The 21,456-nt window shown below is 46.9% G+C and overlaps 1 protein-coding gene across 1 annotated transcript in view; it reads right to left on the bottom strand.

The window, feature by feature from the left end:
- Positions 1-396: 396 nt before the first annotated feature.
- Positions 397-21,456, bottom strand: part of Actn2 (actinin alpha 2) — a 67,680-nt gene continuing 46,620 nt past the window's right edge. The window contains exons 11-21 of the mRNA XM_052157460.1: positions 20,856-21,003; positions 18,720-18,870; positions 12,448-12,556; positions 10,965-11,105; positions 9,516-9,698; positions 8,027-8,161; positions 7,144-7,323; positions 5,928-6,074; positions 3,408-3,473; positions 2,001-2,159; positions 397-607 (exon numbers count right to left, since the gene is read on the bottom strand). Of these exons, the coding sequence (XP_052013420.1) occupies positions 449-607; positions 2,001-2,159; positions 3,408-3,473; positions 5,928-6,074; positions 7,144-7,323; positions 8,027-8,161; positions 9,516-9,698; positions 10,965-11,105; positions 12,448-12,556; positions 18,720-18,870; positions 20,856-21,003 (1,578 nt within the window). The 3' untranslated portion in view covers positions 397-448. The remainder of the gene's footprint in view (positions 608-2,000; positions 2,160-3,407; positions 3,474-5,927; positions 6,075-7,143; positions 7,324-8,026; positions 8,162-9,515; positions 9,699-10,964; positions 11,106-12,447; positions 12,557-18,719; positions 18,871-20,855; positions 21,004-21,456) is intronic.

Consider the following 21,456-nt stretch of genomic DNA (forward strand, 5'->3'; position numbering starts at 1 on the left):
TACAGGTGCATATGTGCATATGCATGCAGAAGCCAGAGGAAAACTTGTGGTTCTCTCCTTCTGCCACATGGGATCCAGGGATCAAGCTCAGGCTGTTAGAGTTTTCGGCAAGTGCCTTGACTGCTAAGCCGTCTTCTCGGGGCAAGCACTTTATAGACTGACCTTTCGTCTCGGCCCCTCCCTCGCCCAGGCTCTCTTCTGTTGCTGTTGGTTATTTGTTTTTGAGACAAGTAGCCCTAGCTGGCCTGGAACTTGATAGGTAGACCAGGCCTGTCCTTGAACTCACAGAGAACAGCCTGCCTCTGCCTCCCAAGTGTGGGGGTAAAGGTGAGAACCAACGCATCCTGCTCAGCACACCTCTTAATAAAGCTTGTCAAAGTTTCCAGGTAACGGCCTGTACTTCAGCTTTTATTGCATTCTGATAGGGTCTGAGAGTACAGAAAGAGCATCAGAGGTCGCTCTCCCCGTAGAGGGCAGACGAGAAGGCAGTGTAGTCCAGGGCCCCGGGAACGCTGCCTGGGCCCGAGTAGGGTGGCATTCTCTTGATGCAGTACTGGGCCTGATCCGGAGGTAGCTCGCGGCGAAGCTCCTCTGCCAAGATATAAGGCTAGGAGAGAACACAGGGAGTGCAGATTAAATGCAGAGAACCCAGAACGTAAGCGATCTTAATATCTTCGCATTTCTCACATGGCAAGGGTTACAGGTAAGGAGGCTACTCTGCTCATTTTACCGGTTAATGACCAAAAGCTAGGTTCAGAGAGTGGGTCTGCAAGGTGAGTGGCAGAAAGTCCAGGACGCTTCGTGAGAGCACATGTGCAATTATCACCAATATTTCTCATACTGGGCCAAATGTGAGCGATAAACATTCCAAGTTTAATTCCCCACTTCCTGGGTCAAGTCGGTTCACATCATTAACTGAGGAGAACACAGGAGTGAATCGTTTGACTTCACATAACTGATGTTTTTAGAAAATGGAGACCCTTGGCTGAAGAGATAGAAGGCTTAGCCATTAAAGGTTAGGCTCACAACTAAAAATAAAAGAAAACAGAGACGCTTTCATGCTCTGGTTTTTAAAAATATGAAGATATGTCACTGAGAGGAGAAAAAAAAAACACTTAAAGAGTAGGACTGGCACTGAAGGGCAGAACTTTTAAAAACATACACATGGGAACTCTCCTTCAAGAAGACTTCACCCATGTTCTAGGGTGAGATTCACTCTTTCCCAAGCCTCCATCTCTCTATAACCCCTGCTTAATTTGTATTAAAAATATCCAGCCGGTGAACTGGCCCCACTGGTAAGGGCTACACGAGCCTGAAACTCTTGTAAAGCGGAAGGAGAGGGGGCTGGAGATATGGCTCAGCGGCTAAGAGCACTGACTGCTCTTCCAGAGGTCCTGAGTTCAAGTCTCAGCAGCCACATGGTGGCTCACAACCATCCATAATGAGACTAGATGTCCTCTTCTGGTGCGTCTGAAGAGAATGACAGTATAATCACATAAATAAATAAAAATATCTTTAAAAGTAAAAAAGGATCGGGTGGTGGTGGCGCACGCCTTTAACTCCACCACTTGGTATTTCTGAGTTCGAGGCCAGCCTGGTCTACAGAGTGCATTCCAGGACAGCCAGGGCTACACAGAGAAACCCTGTCTCAAAAAAACCAAAAAAAAAAAAAAAAAAAAAGTAAAAAAAAGTGGGGAGGAGAGAATGGACCACGCTCGCACAGACAAATCATTTTCAAGAGCCCAGACACAACAGCATGCATCTATAATCCCAGCACTCCTATGGTGAAATTCGAGGCAGATACCAGAGAATCCCTGAAAGTTTGCAGAAAGCAAGCCTTGCATATACATACAGCAGGGAACAAGAGGACCCATGTCTCGAACAAAGTGACCTCTGACCCACACACATGCCAAGCCCCACCTGAAAGCGTACTCAATGCCCCAGAGAGTCAACCATCATTTTAAAAGCTTTAAAACAAAAGAAACCCTGTCCCAGCAGACCTTATCAGAAGCCAGAATCCGGAAAGAGGCGATGACCTGCTCCGCTGTGTCCGTGTCTGCAGTCTCTCTAGTCATGAAGTCAATGAAGGACTGGAAGGTGACCCTGCCTTGTCCGTTGGGGTCAACCAGAGTCATGATGCGGGCAAACTCAGCTTCACCCTAAGGGGAGGTGGTACAGAGACTATGTAATTCCACCTTCCAACTCTGGCTGAGTCACTCTTCCTAATTACCTAATTAGGAAGGGCAACATGGGCTACAGGAAGAACACACTTCTGATAGGCAGGAGCCTCTGGCTTGATGCTACAACATTTAAAACATAGCTTTAAAAAAAACAGTGCTTTCTATAGAAGCAAGGTGCACACCAGCAGTTCTGGTTTTTAGGATGTTGAGCAGAAAGGATGGCAAGTTTTTGAGTCTAGCCTGGAGTACACAATGAGTTCCCAGGTAGCCTCTCCTGGGCTACACAAGATACCCTGAGTGCTGGGACAACGGGCATATGTCACCTGGTATTCTGGCTTGTTCTATTAATTTACATATTTAACTTATTCTTACGTTGCTGAGCCTCTAAGCCCCAGGTTAGAGGCAGAGACAGGAGGATCTCAGTAAATTCAAGGCCACCCTGGGCTATCTAACAAAATACTGTTTCAAAAATAGATAAATATGTAACTCATCAAAGGGTAATGCAATGCATTTCTATAATCTGTCTTCTTCTCTCTCTCTCTCTCTCTCTCTCTCTATATATATATATATATATATACATACATATAAGACAATATATAATAATATGAATATAAAAATATAAATATAAAACAAATGAATATAAATATAAATTATATTCTATATAAGTATATAAAATATAATTATAGTATATAATATTATAATTTTATATAATTATATACATATAAATATAAATATATAGTTTTTTGAAACAAAGACTTCCCAATATAGCTCTGGCTGGCCTGGAACTCATAAAGACCTACCTGCCTTTGCCTCTCAAGAGGGGGGATTAAAATCTTGCAATATCATCCCCAGCTGTTAAAAATCTCTGTTCTATCTTCTAAAATATGAAGGGAAAGCACACTTTAAAACTCAGGCAACTACATGCCATTGACATAAACATTTTAAGTGGTTTCACTGAAGTGTGTGAGTTACATCAATGAAGTTTCTAAAAATCACCAGGAAATCCCATGTCCTTAATGTTTTCGCCATAAGGAAACCTTACCAGGTATTGAATAAGATACATTTTTAGCCCTGTAGCATTATTTTTATATAATGATAAGCAAATTTTCAAAAAAGCATTGCCCTATGATTGAAAATGAACTGACTAGGAAAGTATCACATCTAGATCCCGCACCATTGACCTTGGTATGGTAGCAGACCTTTGCAGACTCTTGGCTTGTGTCTTACCAAGTCATAGCCCATGGAAATGAGGCAGGCTCTGAAATCCTCATGATCCATCAGGCCGTTCTTCCTCTGTGCAAACGCAAAGGACAGAGAGAGGACAGTTAGGAAGGCGATGAACAGCTCTGCCTGACCCAGTGCCCAGTGAGCAAGGTGGTAGAGAAGGGGTGACCAGCCAAGATCAGAGGAGAGGTATCTCTGACGTACAGGAAGACAAAGCCACAGTACAAGAATATTATAAGATCGTCTCTCTCTCAGTGGGAGGGTGCTTGCCTAACACACACAAGGACCCTGGCTTGATCCTCAGCGCTGCCAAATGAAATAAAAGGAAGGAAAGGAAAAGGAGACAAGTGCTACAAAGACTAATTAATAATGAAAAGAACCCACATTAAACGCAGCAATGGGAGCCAGTGTTGCGCTCACTACTGCCACCTATTGGTAATGGCATGTATTGCAAACATTTCTAGAGCTGAATGGCTCAAGGCTCAACCAGTCTTGGAAACTACTACCCAGATGAAGCGCTGGGAATGGAACCCAGGGCCAGATGTATTGGCTTCATCTGCAATGACAAGCTCAGCTTCTCCCCAGAACCCAATGGGGCAGTAAAAGCAGGGTATCTGATGGAAAGTCCTGGTCAGGATGGAAAGTGTTCCTATGTACATGTCTGAGTTACAAGAGGGACAGCTAACACTTAAACACTGATTTGTCTTTACTGGCAATTCAATTGGTTTTGTTCACTCAGGAAATGGCCTGTTTAGAAAGGTGGTGGTAGACATTCTGTCCTCTGTGAATGGAACCAGTGTTTTAGGTCTCAGGCCTGAGGGCCTGGCCTTCCCCAATGTCAGGCATTCTGCAGCCCTGCGTTCTGCCTCACAGCTCCCCTGGCCACTGCCCTGCTCTGGCTCTTGCAGATGCTTTGGAGAGGAGCCCTGTGGGCCTGCTCTCTTCCTCTCCGATGGCCACTATGTGCAGACCGCCTGGCTTCCTAAGCTGGCCTCCCACTGCCCAGGGAGGAGAGCGGGCTTCCCTGCAATGGCGCGTGAGCGCTCCTCCTCTTGGAGTCTGGAATAAGTGTGTCACTCATCTCTCTCGCTCTCACGAAGCCCTCAGTCTTGTCACTCCTGTCCCTGAACCCACAGTTCCTTCCTGACCCCCTTCCTTCCTTTGTCCAGGAGCTACATCTGGACTCTGTTCACTCTCTTCACTCCAGTGCCCCCACGCCTCCCATCTGGTGTCTTAATGAACATCTCAGAAACACAGCTCAAGCCATACTGTGCTCTCTGTCAGCAGCTCAGACGGCCATCCACGCCCTCCAGGATTCTGACTGCTTTGTCTCTTTTTCTTTTCATTTTTTTTATGTTTAATTTTTTTATTATTATTATTGGTTTTTCTAGACAGCCCTGGTTGTCCTGGAACTCACTCTGTAGACCAGGCTGGTCTCAAACTCAGAAATCCGCCTGCCTCTGCCTCCCAAATTCTGGGATTAAAGGCGTGCGCCACTACCACCCAGCCATTTTTTTTATTTCTTAAGACAGGGCTTTTCACTATGTACCTTCCTGCCTGAATTCGCTCTGTAGACCAGGCTGGCCTCAAACTCACAGAGCTCTTCCTGTTTCTGCTCCCTGCATACCAAGATTAAAGGTATGCGATACCACACCCAGCCCCATCTTGCGGTCTAGGGAGAACACTGAGCAATCTAAATAGCTGATCTCACCCCAAGAGACCTCAAGAAAACTTTGCATCCAGTGCTTAATGTAAATAAACCTTTTTTACATTTAAAAGTATTTTAGGTTTATGTATTTACTATATGTTTGTACACCTGAGTGGAATGTGGGTATCACATGTACGTATGCATGGAGCCCTGAAGGTCAGAAACCTCAGTTACAGTGACTGTGAACCTCTGAGTGGGTGTTAGGAGCCGAGCCGCGTCCTCTGAGAGAACAGCCAGCCCTCTTTCCCGCCAGGCCAGCTCTGCAGCCCAAGCACGTGCTTCACTAAAGACACCAAGCACGGATATTAACTACTGTGTCCTACTTAAGGGAGCTACAGGAAACAAAGCAAGCTACATTGGTTTTGTTCATTTACTTGTTTCTTTTCGTAGATTTTTGTTCCTTTTTTTCCTTGCTGAGGACCTAACCCAGGGCCTTGTGTTTTGCTAGGCATGCACTCTACCACTGAGCTAAATCTCTAACTCCAGGAAACAAAGCAAAAGCCTTGATGTAAGGCCACTTGAAGGTGACATGGGGACTTACCCGTGCTTGTTTGATAGCTAGTTCCCTTGGTGTCACGCAACCAGATTCCTTGTGAACAGCAAGACCTAAAGTGACCAGCTGGGTATGATGCCAGCCAAGCACCTGCCATCATCCCAGCACTGGGAGTGGGGGAAAGGGGACCAGGAGCTCAAGGTCACCCTCCATTACACAGAGATCTCAAAGCCAGCCTGGAACACGGGTGACTTAAAGGACTCGGAGCAACAGTACACACGTTTTTCCAACTAGTTTCACACAACTAGAGAGAGAGCAGTACCCTGTCAAAGTGGTTGAAGGAGGCTCTGAACTCATTCATCTGTTCCTGGGTGATGCCCTTGGCATCTCTTGTGAGGATCTGGGTCTCCACCTCATTGATGGTTCTGGCGATAGTTGTCAGCAACAACTCCCATCCGACACGGATATGCTACCAAGGAGAAGAACCAGCAATCAGCTAGGTCAAGGAAGCTTCAGTGCATCATGAGCAGGAAATAAGCAGGGCTTGGTATACTGGTTTGCTAGACTTATTCTATCCATCGTCATCATCATCATCATCATCATCATCATCCCCATCCCCATCCTCACCAGTGTGGGGAGTCCATGAACAGAGATCACAGGAAGATTCTGGAGTCAGTTCTGTCCTTTACATAGGTTTCTAGAACTGAACCCTGATTGTCAGGCTTCACAGCAGTGCCTCTACCCACTGAGCCATCTCAGCAGCTCGACTTTCCTGTACTTAAAATTATTTTCACTGTTTCAACTTTCGCAAGATTCTGTAGTATGGGAAATATTGAGGAGTGGGGCCAGAGTTCTACAAACAATCTACAAAGTAGCGCTTTGCATATTAATTCATATTTTTTATTTATGTTACATATACTTGGAACTAAGGGTTAAGCCTAGAGCCTTACACATGCTTGACAAAAAAATCTACAACTACAATACATTTCCAGCCCATACTTTGTAGATTAAATATCCAATATGGGGTCTATTTGTCACTAAAGATATCTTCACACTTACCACATAGCTAGACGGGCACTGGGTTATACCCAAAGGCTCCCAGGGAGATCAGACTGAACCAGACTGGTAGAAATAGGGACAGCCTTGACTTTGTAGACTAATTTTTAAAATAACTAATAAAGAATAGGCATCATGGTACATGCCTGTGATCACAGTGCCTAGGAGGTGGGGGCAGGAGGGTCAGGTCATTCATAGTTAGATAGTCAGATAGTTAGATAGGAGAGTCCGGGGTACACAAGACCATCTATAGCAACAACACTGTGACTTCACTGTGACAATAATGATAACTTTGACAATTAACTATTGTTTGGTGCTTGATACAGTTCCCGATGCTTTTCTACATGCAGTAAATAGAAAGACTTAACTGTCCCCTGCATTCACACCTACAGAATTTACCAGAAACAGAGAGGGAGATGTGTGTAAGGAAACAACCCGAGGAGGTGTCAAGCGAGTCAGGCCTGCCCGCATGCCCTCCATACCTCCATGGTGTAGTTCGTGTGCTTGTTGTCGAAGACCAGGGCTTCCTGGATGAGCTGGTGGTCGCCCTCCAGTTTGTCGATGTTGTTCTTGTAGTTGATGATATTGTGCTCATACTGCTTCAGCTGGTTCATCTGGTCCTCCAGGGCCCCTGTGATCTGGATGGAGCTCCGAGCGATCTCCTGTATGTGGGGGCAAATGGGGCACTCAGTGAGTGGGGCGATCTCCCAGAGAGGCAGCTGAGAGGCAAGTAGCACACAGCGGGATGGGGGTGGGGCCCGGGACACCAGGGAGCAGGGAGACAGAGTGGGCTCTGGCTCTGGGCCAACAGCTACACCTACATCAGGGAGCCCAAGGCACTGGGTGTCCCAGACAGGAGTAAGGAAAGAGTCCTGGTGACACCCGAAGGGAACTAACCTGCTCTGTGCTGTGGGCACGAGGACTGGCAGACATAGGTACAGCTGCCAGAGAGATATCTGACCACTGGGGAGAATTTCTTACCATACCAGGTGTTTGTACCTCTAAGATAAAGTTAATATTTTATCCCAAAGGGGAGACAAAGAATGTCTCTTGGCTATTGTTGAAAGTGATTTAAAAAGCCAGCTCCTCGGAGCCATTCCAATGCCATGTTTCTTGAATGTTTCAGAAACACAGAGGACCTGTGATTATTCACCTGCCCTCATTAAGGACGTTTGGCTTAAAATCTAGCTTCTGATGAGACTAAACCTGAGAAAGCTTTGTCAGTGGAACTGTGCCTCTGAGCCCTCGGCATCCTATACTGTCTATCAGCCGTTGGCATGGAGACATAAAGGCCATAGACAGCAGAGTGGGCGGTGCAGACAGAACCACGGTAGGGATTCCAGACTCCAATAGGGCGCCACCAACCTCCATCTTGTTCTGGATCCAGGGACCAATGGCATTGGCCTGGGCAGCAAACTGGCGCCGCAGGCGCTCATTAGCATGTTGGCGAGCCAGCTCCTCCTGCAGGGACTGATCCCGGACGGGCACCAGCTGCTTCACCTGTCAGAGCCCAAGTAGAGAGAGCGGGGTGAGAGGCCAGCTCTGGTCTCATAGGAGCCACCATGGATGAGCTCACCATCAGAGAGAAGGCCACTGGAGTCTGGAGAGGGAGGGAGGGGCAAGTGGTGGGAAGACAAGGATAGAGGCCTGTGGAACAGAGGGCCAGAGAGTCCTGCTTGAGGGACTAGTTCTGACCTTACAACGCCATGCGACCTGTGAAAGCACAGCTTAGTCAAGGGATTTAAGAGTCTATCCAAGGGCCATTCCTCCATGAGGAGCTCTCTTCCTGCAGCACCAAGCCGCGGGGCTGGGGAGAACCATGAGCTTGAACGTGGGGAAGGCAGACATCTCATTTTCACACTCCCTGATTGAAAGTTAGCATTTCCTTCCTCTATGGATGTGGACATCAGGATTCAGTAGGACCCATGGCTGTCACACAGCCACCAAGCAGTCCCACGCCAGTCAGCCCCCACAGTTATCTCGAGATCACCACACATGCTCAGGTCTACCTCAAGGTCGTGGGGTTGCTATTAGATTCACTCTTCACTGTGCTTGTTCAAAGAGAGCTGGGGCGTGTACTTTCCCATATCCTGACTTTATCTGGTAGTGGAATTAAGCCTATCTCAATCCTTTTTCACTCTAGAATGTGAGTCAAGGGCTGGGTTAGTCTTAAACTTGATCGGTTGCCCAGAATGACCTTGAAATTTTGGTCTCCTGCCTCCCAAACAGGACACACTCTCTCTCTCACTCTTTCTCTCTCTCCCCACCCCAACCCAGCCCCACGTGTGTCTGTGTGTGTGTGTGTGTGTGTGTGTACAGGCTAGAATATTCATATGTTTTTTGTTTTGTTTTTTGTTGGATTTGGGTTTTTTGAGACAGGGTTTCTCTGTGTAGCCCTGGCTGTCCTGGAACTCACTCTGTAGACCAAGCTGGCCTCGAACTCAGAAATCTGCCTGCCTCTGCCTCCCAGAGTGCTGGGATTAAAGTTATGTGCCACCACCACCCAGCTCATTCATATATTTTGTTCTCTCCTTCTAAGTGGGTTCTGGGGATTGGATTTAGGTCCCCAGACTTGCACAGCAAGGACCTTCATGTTTCCCTGACAGTATTAATATCATAATCAATATTTACTTTGCCAAAATGCATAATATTTTCTTTAAGGGAAATAACTTCTATTGTTTTTCCTCAGGAATCACAGAGGTTACCAAACAGCACAATTCAACAAATCTATAAAACCTGGAAGGAAGGGAAGTCTGAGGGTGATGACGGATTAGGTCATCCTCCATCCCACATAACCCTTCCCTCATCCCACCCCCAGCCGCGCCCCCGCCCCCACCGGCCCGCAGCTGCCCACCTTGTCCCACTTGTTGCGCAGCTCATCCATGGTGACAGTGCTGTAGGGGTTGCTGGAGCTGATCCGGATGCTGTAGCTTTGGATCACCTTCTCCACCTCGTTCTGGATGGCCATGATGGACTGTCGCTCCCCATCGGCCTCGGGCAGCGTGGCCTTGAACTGCTCATGCGCGGTGATCAAACTCTACAGTAAGGGGCAGTGCAGAGAAGCAGTTTGACTGGAGCATTAACTATGTGTTTATTTTTAGGTACAGCCTCAAGTAGCCAGACTGGCCTCGAACTTGCCATGTAATCACATATGACCCTGAACTCTGATTCTCCTCCAATCCCAGCTTCTGGGATTACAGGCGTGTATCACCACATCCAGACTTCTAGTGTGGACTTTGTGTGTGTGTTCACCTGTATCTAGAAGCCAGAGGCCCAGCTTGTTTTCCTTGGCAGGGGCTTTCATTACCCTGACCACTCTCTCATTAGCTTCGTCTGGCTGACCAGCTAGGTAGACCCAGTCTGGGACTGCGAGTGTACGCTTTCATGCCCATTTTCTTTTTAATGTAGATTCTTGTGAAGGAGTTTATGACATTGTACCCGCAAGGCAACACTTTACTGACTAAACCCAGGCCTCATGACATATCAGTTTTATTGGAAAAAAAAAAGTAACAAATGTCTATTTTCTTTATAATCTATTGTAGCTCAAATTCACCATAAATGGAATATGAATAAACAGTAATGACAGCAATGTTTCTCCCTAACACTACAGCCAAACCAGTCTGATTTATAGACTCATGTGAATGTTCTGAAGAGCTACACAAGCAAGACCCTTTCGGCTGGCAGGGAGCAGGCACTGTCTCGGAGGTGCTTCTGTGTGACTGTGCTCATACATGCTTTCATGCATATTTGTGTTCATGGGACCCAGAGGTCAACATCAAGTGTCTCCCCCAATCTAGAACCTTATTTTCCTTTTTTAAAGGTGTATTTTACTTGTGCATGTGTTGTATGTGTGTGGTACATCTGTGTATGTGCGTGTGATGTATACATGTGTAGTATGTGTGTGTGTGTGTGTGTGTGTGTGTGTGTGTGTTGATGCATGATATAGAATGCCATGTGGAGGTCAGAGGACAACATGTGGGAGTCAGATCTGCCCTTCCACTTCATAGATTCTGGTGACTGAACTCAGGTCAGCAGGAAGGGGGCAAGTGCCTTTACTAGGGGGCCATCTTACCAGCCCAGAACCTCAGGTGTTATACTCATATGAAGGCATACATATGCACACATATATGTGACATGAAAACAGAAGAGGGGCGATTTAAGAAAAGAAAAGAAATCAGCAGACATGGGGATAAGACAGGGTGGTGCAGAGTAAATCTTCGGTACAGGATACATTTGAACCAAACGCATCACTGCACACAGCAAATACTCACTCACAGGAGGAGGGCAAGCTTGCGCCCCTCACCTGGATCTCCTCGATGCTGTGGACGATGAACATGTCCTGCAGGTCCTCCATGGCGCCCTCCATCCAGTTGTTGAAGGGCGCGGCTCTCTTGGCGAATTCCAGGTGCAACTGGTCGATTGTCTCTAGCAACTTCTCAGTTCTCTGAGGATGGAAGAGAAGCAGGGGCTACCTCAGGATGAAGCACACTGTTTAAAAGTCCTGAGGTGTGCAAACACGGGAGACACGTCTCCAGATCAGTAAGTATTACTTATCCTGTTGCTTATCCTAGCTGCTGGGATGACGGGAAGCCCCACTGGTCTCTGAGACCTTCTGTGTTTGCTTAGTTTTGGTGCTGGGGGTGGAACCCATGGTTTCTGTTACGCCAGGGAAGTAAGTGGCCCACCACTGAGCGTATTCTCCGGAAGCCTTTTGAATTAAAGAAAAAATTAATACCACCCAAAGCAATCTCACACTTAAAGTATCTGAAGTGCTTCCCTTGAAAATCCACAGATATATTTCTTTCAGCTAAAGCAATTATTTATATTTACTTAGACAAAGTCTCATGTATCTGAGCTTTGTTTAAACTTTCTTTCTTTTTTTCCTTTCTCTCTTTCTTTCCTCCTCTTCCTCTTCCTCCTCCTCTTCTTATTTTTTTTAGAAAAGGTCTCATATAGCCTTGGCTATCCTGGAACTCACTATGTAGACCAGGCTGGCTCAACCTAGATCTGTCACCCACGTGATAGGATTAAAAGAGCATGCCAGGATGCCCAGCTTTGCCTTGAACTTTCTACGCAGCTAAGGCTAACCTTAAACTTATGATCCTTCTCCCTCTACCTCCTGACCCTAGGTTTTGTATACAAGACAAGCACTTTACCAACTACAACACATTCTCTGACTTCTTTCCTAGCATGTTTTCCCTTCCATATCTGCTGCCATTTCCCAGGTACACATCTCAAGTTGGGGCTGATACCCTGAGCCAGCTCTTGGCACAGACGAACTTTAGTGGGGCAAGAGATAGGGCTCAGTGGTTATGAGTTCAGACTGTTCCTCCCAGAGGACCTGAGCTTGATCCCCAGTGCACGCGCGCACAAACACACACACACACACAACTCTTTCTTTTGTTCTGCAGAGGTGCCAGGCACAGGGGTGACACACAGGCACACATGCAGGCAAAATGCTTATGTACACAAATTAAAAATAATACATGAGTCTTTGAAAATTTGCAAAAGGACTTTTGGGAAATTTACTGTGATTGCTACTTAACAAACAGGGCTCAGACTATGATCCCCAAACATTTCAAAATTGAAAATTATGTTTTGCTGCTAACTTGTTACGGCACAAAGCTGCCAGTCAGTCTCCCTTGGTCCTGTGAGTCCCACTTTCAACAGTTTTCTATTTCCTGGATAATGTTTGGTTGTCTCCACGTGAGGTCATGGAGAAACACAATTAACACGATTGATTTAATCATGGAGCCTCAAGGCAGGAGGAGCTTCAAGGCTCTCACCTCCAAGGCCTCCCTCCTCTTCTGGGTGAGCGTCCCCAGTCGATCCCACTGGTCGCAGATCTTCTGGCACCGGTCATTGACGTTCACAGCATCGTGATAGTCCAGTTCACTACGAAAGCAAGGAACAGAGGTTAACTCTCCCAGATGGTGTGAGGGAAATGGATACGAGCTAAAAATAAATAGGGAAGAGGTGTGTGTGCGTGCATGTGTGTGCGTGTGTGTGTATATGCGTGCGTGCGTGTGTGTGTGTGTGTGTGTGTATGCGTGCGTGTGTGCATGTGTGTGCATGTGTGTGCGTGTGTGTGTGTGCACGTGCGTGTGTGTGTGTGTATGCGTGTGTGTGTGTGTATGTGTGTGTGTGTATGCGTGTGTGTGTGTGTGTGTATGTACACATACGCACGTGTATAAAATGTATGAGTGGACAAATGTACACTCATATGTGTGCACATGCACTTGGAGACCAGAAGTAAACCCTGGGAATTTATTTTTGTCAGTCATTAAACTCCCACCTTTTTTTTTTTTTTTGAGCTAGAGTCTTCTATTGGCCAGAGCTCTGCATTATTCAGCTACGCTGTCTCCCTGGTGAGCTCTAGGCATCGACCTGTATCTGTCTCCCCAGAGCTGAGATGAAAAGAACACACCCTCATGCTCATTAGAATTACACACACACACACACACACACACACACAATTTGTGTATGAATGTGTGTATGTGCCTGTAGGAGTCAGAAGCGGATGATGGATCCCTGGAGCTGGAGTTATAGGCAGCTGTGAACTGCCTCATGTGGATTCTGGGAACTGAACCTGTGTCCTTGGCAAGGTAGGTCATGAAGCACCCTTAGCCGCTGAGTCATCGCCCCAGCATCTGTGTCGGGGTTTTGAACATGGGCTCTCCGTGATGGAACTTATGTCCTCTACTGGCAGCCATCCCCCATTCTGCAGTCCCTACCCCACCCCCCATGCGTGTTTTTTGTTTTTTGTTTAAGACCCAATAGAAAACCGGGGGGGGGGGGGGGGGGGAGCTAGCGAGATGGCTCAACCACCAAGTTTCACAGCATGAATTCAATCCCTAATATTGTCTTTTGATTTCCTCAGATGTGCTACTATAATTACTACTTAACCCAAACAAGGGGATCCCTGGGGCTCAATAGGCCCCCAGCAGAGCAGAATCATGCAAGATCTTGCCTGTTAGGAAATTCTGTATTTTAAAAAAAAATGTGGAGAGTGATCTGTTGAAAACATTTGAGACTGGCCTCTGACCTCTGACCTTTGGCCTCCACAACACTTCAGGAATTTTGGATTCCTACCTCACACATACACATACACAAAATACAAAAGTAATAGAAAACCACTAGAGCATTTGAGGGTTTCCTGAATTGTCCCTGCTGGAAATATTATCACTTGGGATAAATGATAAGAGTTAATACAAATCCCTTTAGTCAACAGTTTTCAAAACAGAACTGTCTTCTTAAAGCCTCTGGCTAGCTTTCTCTTCCTGTGTCCTCTGAGGTCTCCTGAGAGCATGACTTTTAAATGGAAACAACAGGAAAGCCAACTGTGTGATCCAGGAGGCTGGAACATTAAAATGAGTCATGGGGAAGAGGGTGTCCGCTTGCAGGGTTCTGTGTCCTTGGCTATTCTAGAAGGGCGTGCAGCTGGCTGCCTACTGAGTGACCCGTCCAGGAGAGGGCTGTGACATCATCCAGCAGGCTTCTAAAACTGGGCAGGCTGGAGCTCTTCCATTTAGGGACAACAACTCTTTGGCCTGTTGGACGCCTCCAGTGTGGTAAAAAGAACAAGACAAAGAGCTTGATAAAACTTCACCTCCTCTCAGGATAAATGTCTGAGTCTCGTTTAAAAAGCAACTGCCCTTCCAGGCTTAGAGGAGAGCAAGAACTGTGGAGACAGGAAGGCGTTTGCAGGAGGCTTCTTTGAAAACAGCCTGAGACAAGAGAACTTTCTGGAAGTGCCCTGATCCCCTGAAAACTACTTCCTTGAGGCTTCGGTTTTATTTATTTACTTATTTATAAATAAATGTGTGTGTGTCTGTGTCTGTGTGTGTCTGTGTGTGTGTGCGCGCGCGCGTGTGCAGGCGCACATGCCACAGCAAGTGCACAGAGGTCACAGGAGGACAACTTGCAAGTGTCAGTCTGTCAGTCTTCTTGTGCTGTGTGGGTCCTGGGGATTGAACTCGGGCCATGAGGATCAGCATCAGAAACCATTACCCTCCAGCTCTGAGACCCTCTGCTTTTCCTTTCCTCATATACTTGCTCTTGTTTATTGGCGTTACTATTTCTTGTGCTGAGCAGAGAAAATACATCTGTTAGCTGAGTGTTCTTCCAGAACATTCTGATAAGGACAGAAGCTTCCTGTCACCTCGTTAGACCTTGTCCAGTCCTTAAGAGCAACCACCAGCTACCTACAAACACACGCTTTTCATGTGACCAAAGCTGACTTAGATCTTATGTCTACTCTGAGTATAACCTGGTATAAACCGGAAAACAGACCCAGCCCCTGAGCAGCTATGCTAAGCTGACGTAAAGTGGCAGGGCAGCAGATCTGTAATGTGTACGTCTTCCCCAGAAATGTCTGGATGTTTCCATCTGCTATGTCCCTTGTAGCCTCATGTTTGAATGCTTGCTCCCTGGCTAGTTGCATGAATTTGAAGTAAGTGGAGCACTGTGGTGTAAATGAGCACTGTGGCGGGCCTTCGAGGGTCATGGTGTCTCTTCACAGCAATGAAGCCTTTTCTTTCTTTTTTTCTCTTCCTTCCTTCCTTCCTTATTTGTTTTGTTGTTGATGTTGTTGTTTTTGGATTTGGTTTTTTCGAGACAGGGTTTCTCTGTGTAGCCCTGGCTGTCCTAGAACTCACTCTGTAGACCAGGCTGGCCTCAAACTCAGAAATCCACCTGCCTCTGCCTCCCAAGTGCTGGGATTAAAGGCATGCACCACCACCACCTGGCTTGTTGTTTTTCTGAAAGAGGGTAGAGTGTGTGTGTGTGTGTGTGTGTGTGTGTGTGTGTGTGTGTGTAGTCATGGATGGCTGTCCTGGAACTTACTCTGTAGATCAAGCTAGCCTTAAACATAGAGATCCACCTGCCTCTGCCTCTAGAGTGCTGGGGTAAAGATGTGTACATCTATTGCCCAGCTACATTTTCTTGATTAATAATTGATGTGGGCGGACCCAGCCCATTGTAGGTGGTGATTCTGGGATACAAAACAAACAAACAAACAAACAAACCCCAAAAAACCACTCAGGGGCTGAAGAGACAGCTTAGCCACTAAAAGCACTTGTCACTCTTACAAAGGACCCAGGTTCAAATCCCAGTCCCCACATGGTGGTTCCCAGCCATGCCTAACTCCAGTTCCCAGGGGAGCCCGGGCCCTCTTCTGCTCTCCATGGCTACCAAGCATCCAAGTCGTACACATAAGCGCGCGCACACAGACAAAACTCACACATAAAGGAAAAGATCATGCTAATAAAAAGAAAGCAATTTAAAAGGAAGAAGACAAACTGAGCATGCCAGGGAGGGAGCAGTGGGCAGCCCTCCTCTGCGGCTGCGGCTGCGGCCTCGGCCTCAGTTCCTGTCTCCAGGTTTCTGCCCTGCTTGACTTTCCTTTGTGGCGGCCTGTTATTTCAGGACATGTGGCCTGGACACATAAATGGAAATGAAGTGTCTCCTTCCCAAGGTGTGTTCATCACAACAACAGAAACTCTCAAACACGAGCTCTCCCTGATGCCTGGTCTTCTCTGCCCTGACCACTGAAATCCTTAGGAAACTGTGAACAAAAATCAACGTTTCCCCGCCAGCTGTTTCTGTCAGGTATTCTGGCAACATAAATGAAAAAGTAACTAAGGGGTGGGGAAGATAGCACCTCAGGTAAAAAACGCTAGCTATGTAAGTCTGACAACCCAAGTTCGATCCCCAGAACCCACCTAAAAAGCCAAATGGCACACAACTGTAATCCCAGAACTCATAGCATGATAGGAGGCCGAGGCAGGAGGTAAACCTGGAGGACTGGAGGCCAAGTGCAGCAGCAGGAACTGGACCCCCACTTGGGCAAGGAGGGAGGCAAGGACAGATATGGTACACATATGATGTCATACAGCTCTCGAGAGCCCCTCTGATCTCACACACACATGGTACACATATGATGTCATACAGCTCTCGAGAGCCCCTCTGATCTCACACACACATGGTACACATATGATGTCATACAGCTCTCGAGAGCCCCTCTGATCTCACACACATGGTACACATATGATGTCCTACAGCTCTCAAGAGCCCCTCTGATCTCTCACACACATGGTACACATATGATGTCCTACAGCTCTCAAGAGCCCCTCTGATCTCTCACACACATGGTACACATATGATATCATACAGCTCTCAAGAGTCCCTCTGATCTCACACACATGGTACACATATGATGTCATACAGCTCTCAAGAGCCCCTCTGATCTCTCACACACATGGTACACATATGATGTCCTACAGCTCTCGAGAGCCCCTCTGATCTCACACACACATGGTACACATATGATGTCCTACAGTTCTCGAAAGCCCCTCTGATCTCACACACATGGTACACATATGATGGCCTCCCATCCCCAGACTATGGTTTTTTAAAATTATTATTTAAAAGAGTATATCTGCACTCAGGACACAGAGGCAAGGGGATGTCTGTAAGTTTAAAGCCAGCCTGGTCTACACAGAGTTCTAGGACAGCCAGGACTACACAGAAAGACTCTGTCTCCAAAGTGATTGAATAAAGCAAGAACTCTGTTAAGCCACGATGGAAACACCAGGGCCACCCTCTGCGAATGTCCCTAGGGTTTCTCCACTTTCCATGATTCTTACACAACAGGTCCATGCACACCTGCACTTGAAGTCAGGCTTGTTTGACTATTTTTATGTACTTCTGAGAACTTCCTAAAAACTCTGACTTATTTTTAGGACGAGCAAGAAGGAAAAGAATGTTAGTAAAAGTCAGATAAACACAACCTAAGTACCATGCATGGCTACATCATTACAGCTAAGCAGGGTGTGTGTGTGTGTGTGTGTGTGTGTGTGTGTGTGTGCCTGTGTATGTGTGTGTGCCTGTGTGTGTGTGTGCCTGTGTGTGTGCCTGTGTGTGTGTGTGCCTGTGTGTGTGTGTGTGTGTGTGCCTGTGTGTGTGTGTGTGCCTGTGTGTGTGTGTGCCTGTGTGTGTGTGTGTGCCTGTGTGTGTGTGTGTGCCTGTGTGTGTGTGTGTGCCTGTGTGTGTGTGTGTGTGCCTGTGTGTGTGTGGCAAACAGCACCAAAGATGCCTGGGTAACAGTCACAACGAATTGCTGACCGCTATGGCCGACACTGAAGGCTGCTCCATATTCCTCACGGGAACATTACTGCACACTAAATGATTTGAGTCCTTCTCACGCCCTCATCTTATTGCAGAGTGGCTGTTAATTAGCTAAGAGCCATCATTCAAAAGGCGGAAGACCGCGAGGCTGAGAAAGATGGAGGATTCACATGGGCCAGCCTGAGAGAGAAGTGCTATGTTACGAAGCCCCACCTGTTAATTAAGGGGTTTGTGCTTCCTCAAAAGTGAGGAACCGGGGACTAAGGGATTGAAGTACATTTGAATTACTTTGTTTTTATTGTCAAGTGATAGGCAATAAAACCTCCGCAGATGTGGAGTCAGAAAGATGGCTCAGCAGTTAAGAGCTCTGGTAACTCCTGCAGAGGATCTGGGTTCATCTCCCAGAAACCAGAGTCTCACAACCCTCAGGAACCCCAGGAGATCTGAGCCCCGTGTCTGCCCTCCACACACAGTGTACACATCCCAGGAATCACAGGTATAAAGTAGAAGCAGAAAACATATAAACAGTGACTAGCCTCACACCAGGACATCTGTTCCCACAGAACAAAACTCAAAAGAGTGAGGCAGCCTACTCCTTTAGGGCTGAGATAGTGACCTTGGCCTTTCTCTCTACAGGAACCATGGGTCCTGCCTCCTGCTACAGCTTGAGTCCTGGGCCCCCACACTGGTATCTCATTCCCTTGGAAGCAGAATGGTTTATGTGGGGTCAGGTGTGAAGGATAAGAGAACCTGACAACCCTGGCACACAGCAAGGCTGAACCTGTTTTGACATTTCTAGACACCCAGATCATCATTCCTAGGGGCTCCAGCCTGACTCTTCAAACTCAGCAGGGAAGAGTGCCTGTTCTCTGGAGGCCCTGCACAGGGCCCTTAGCCCAACACGGTCTTCAGCCAGGGCACCAGCACATACTTGAGCTCCTGTGCAATGGCTGCGATCTGTTCCACACGGTCCTGGTGTGCAGCCAGGTCACTCTCAAAGGCCTCATGCTTCCGGAGCAGGGCTCGAACTTCTGTCAGGGACGCAGACTCATAGTCCTTCTGCAGCAAGATCTGTTCTTTGCCTGCAAAGGGGACAGCCAACACCGTTAGGCTGAGACAGCAGAACTAAAGGTTCAAGGCCAGCCTGGGTAGCTCTGTGAGACTTTGTCACAAAATTAAAAGGAAAACAGAAGACTGAGGCTCAGTGGTGGAGGGCTTGCCTAGGATGTACAAAGACAAGCATTGCCTAAATAAATTAATCAATTAAATAAACATAAAATCTCAAAGTCACGCAGCAGTTACCCCATAGCAGTATTGGCTCAGAGAACACTGGGATTTCAAGGGAGAACCAGCGTATAAGCAACACCCAACCCCTCTAGATGCTCACGGAGGAGCTGCCCAGAACAAAAGGTGGTGGAAGACACATGCACTTTACACAGTATGTTCTGCACCATTCTGGGTCACAAGTGTCTACCTTCCCCCCATGACGCCCACTTTGGTTGGAAATTATTTCCACCCATGAGCCACATGGAATGGCTGCACAAAACTCTCGTGTTAGCTGGGCACGATGGTGCACGCCTGTAATCCCAGCTCCCAGGAGGCTGAGACAAGAGCACTGTGAATTCAAGTTGAGTATCAGTGATGTAGCAGGACTCTCACAGAAACATTGCCTGCCAGCAGGTTTCCCTTACACTCTGCTTTGTGTTTGAGAGCTATATATACTCTGGGGTGATTTGTGGCCTACGTTTTGGTTTTTCTGATTCCAAACATTAAACATTTCCCTCTTGGAACCTCCACTAATTCTTCAATAAGCTTTTCTTTATTGTTTGTTTGGACGAGGGGGTCTCTAATTCAGACTGGCCTTGAACTTAGTACTTAAATAAGAATGCCCTTGAACTCCTGATCCATTTGCCTCTACACCCCTGGTGCTGAGACTATAGGTATAACTACCATGCCCAATGCATGCAGTACTGGGGATAGAAACCAGGGTTTTGTTGGTGCATGTTAAGCCTGCACCCCACCAACTAAGCCACATTTCCAGTCCTCTCTAAAAGTATTTCTTTTTTTTTTCTTTTTGGTTTTTTGGATTTTGGTTTTTTTCAGACAGGGTTTCTCTGTTTAGTCCTGGCTGTCCTGGAACTCACTTTGTAGACCAGGCTAGCCTCGAACTCAGAAATCTGCCTGCCTCTGTCTCCCAGAGTGCTGGGATTACAGGCGTGAGCCACCACCGGCCGGCTCTAAAAGTATTTCTTAAATCTCGACACTACTGTGACTGGGTGTCCAGATCCACATTTCCTCTCTGATTCTGCAAAGCTGGAAATGGAAAGCAAACGTCCACATGTCAAAGGGTGGCAACACTGAAGCTAGGGTGTGTCAGGTGAGAAACAGTTACAGGATATCCATTCTTTGTTGTGTGTTTTTAAGATTAATTTTTAATTACATGTTCAGGTATGTCTGTGTCTGGGTGGGGTGTGTGCATGTAAGTGCAGGTACCTGTGGATGCCAGAAAATCACAGCCAGATCCCCTAAAGCTGGGCTTGCAAGGTTAAGAGCTGCCCAATTCAGGTGTCAGAACAAGACCTCATTGTATAGTCCTGTCTAGCTTTGAAGTCAGTAAGCAGTCTAGCGAGGCTCAGCTGGAAATCCTGGTGATCCTCCTGACTCAGCCTACGAGGTGCTGGAATTATATATATATATGTATATATATATATACACATACATATATATACATACATATATATACATACATATATATACATACATATATATACATACATATATATACATACATATATATACATACATATATATACATACATATATATATACATACATATACACACACACACACACACATATATATATATGGGGTGTCTCTGTGTGTGTGTGTGTGTGCTGAGTTGCACATGCATACCACATTGTGTATATGGAAGACAGAGGACAACCTGCAGGAATTGGTTCAAACTCAGGGTGTCCGGCTTGGCAGCCAGCATCTTTACCACCGAGCCATGTCACTGGCACACAACCCAGATGCTGTAGCATCGGAACTGGACTCTCACGACCTCACCATAAGCCCACGTCTCGTGAGTGGAGGCCTTCTGCCTGAACTTCTCAGCCAGGTGCTCCAAGCGCTCCAGTCTTCGGATCTCATTCAACAACCACTCCTCATAGCCCTTCTCGGCCTGCTCCAGCCTCTGCCAGGCCCCTGCGATGTCCTGAGGAATGAAAGACATTTGAGAGCGCAGATGTGACGAGTGGCCTTCTAGGTTCCACTGATCCACCAGCGTGTGTCCGACAGTGGCTGTCCTCTGGTCACGCTTCCCCTTGCCTCTTCTGTACAACTACCCATCCCACCAGTTGCTTTCCAAGTGTCCAAGTCACCACAGTGGCCTTTTAAATTAGCATAGCTGTTCTCGTCAGCCTCGCAGACCTCTCCAGATGTGGACCACGTTCGACAAGGTGGGAAGGACAGCAGGAAGGTGAGCACACAGGGAAGATCTAGCATTGTAAATTATAAAGAAATCTCAGCAAGGTCAAGAGCACACGTCTGCAAGGGGAGGAAGTGGCATCTTGAAGAGCCTTTGCTGGAAGCCTACATCTCAAACCCACCACACCAAGAACTGCATAAAGGAAGGGAACAGAGGATCAGAAATGGAACCAGGTATGAT

This window comes from Apodemus sylvaticus, chromosome 14 (assembly GCF_947179515.1).
Source record: "Apodemus sylvaticus chromosome 14, mApoSyl1.1, whole genome shotgun sequence".
Classification (NCBI taxonomy): Eukaryota; Metazoa; Chordata; class Mammalia; order Rodentia; family Muridae; genus Apodemus; species Apodemus sylvaticus.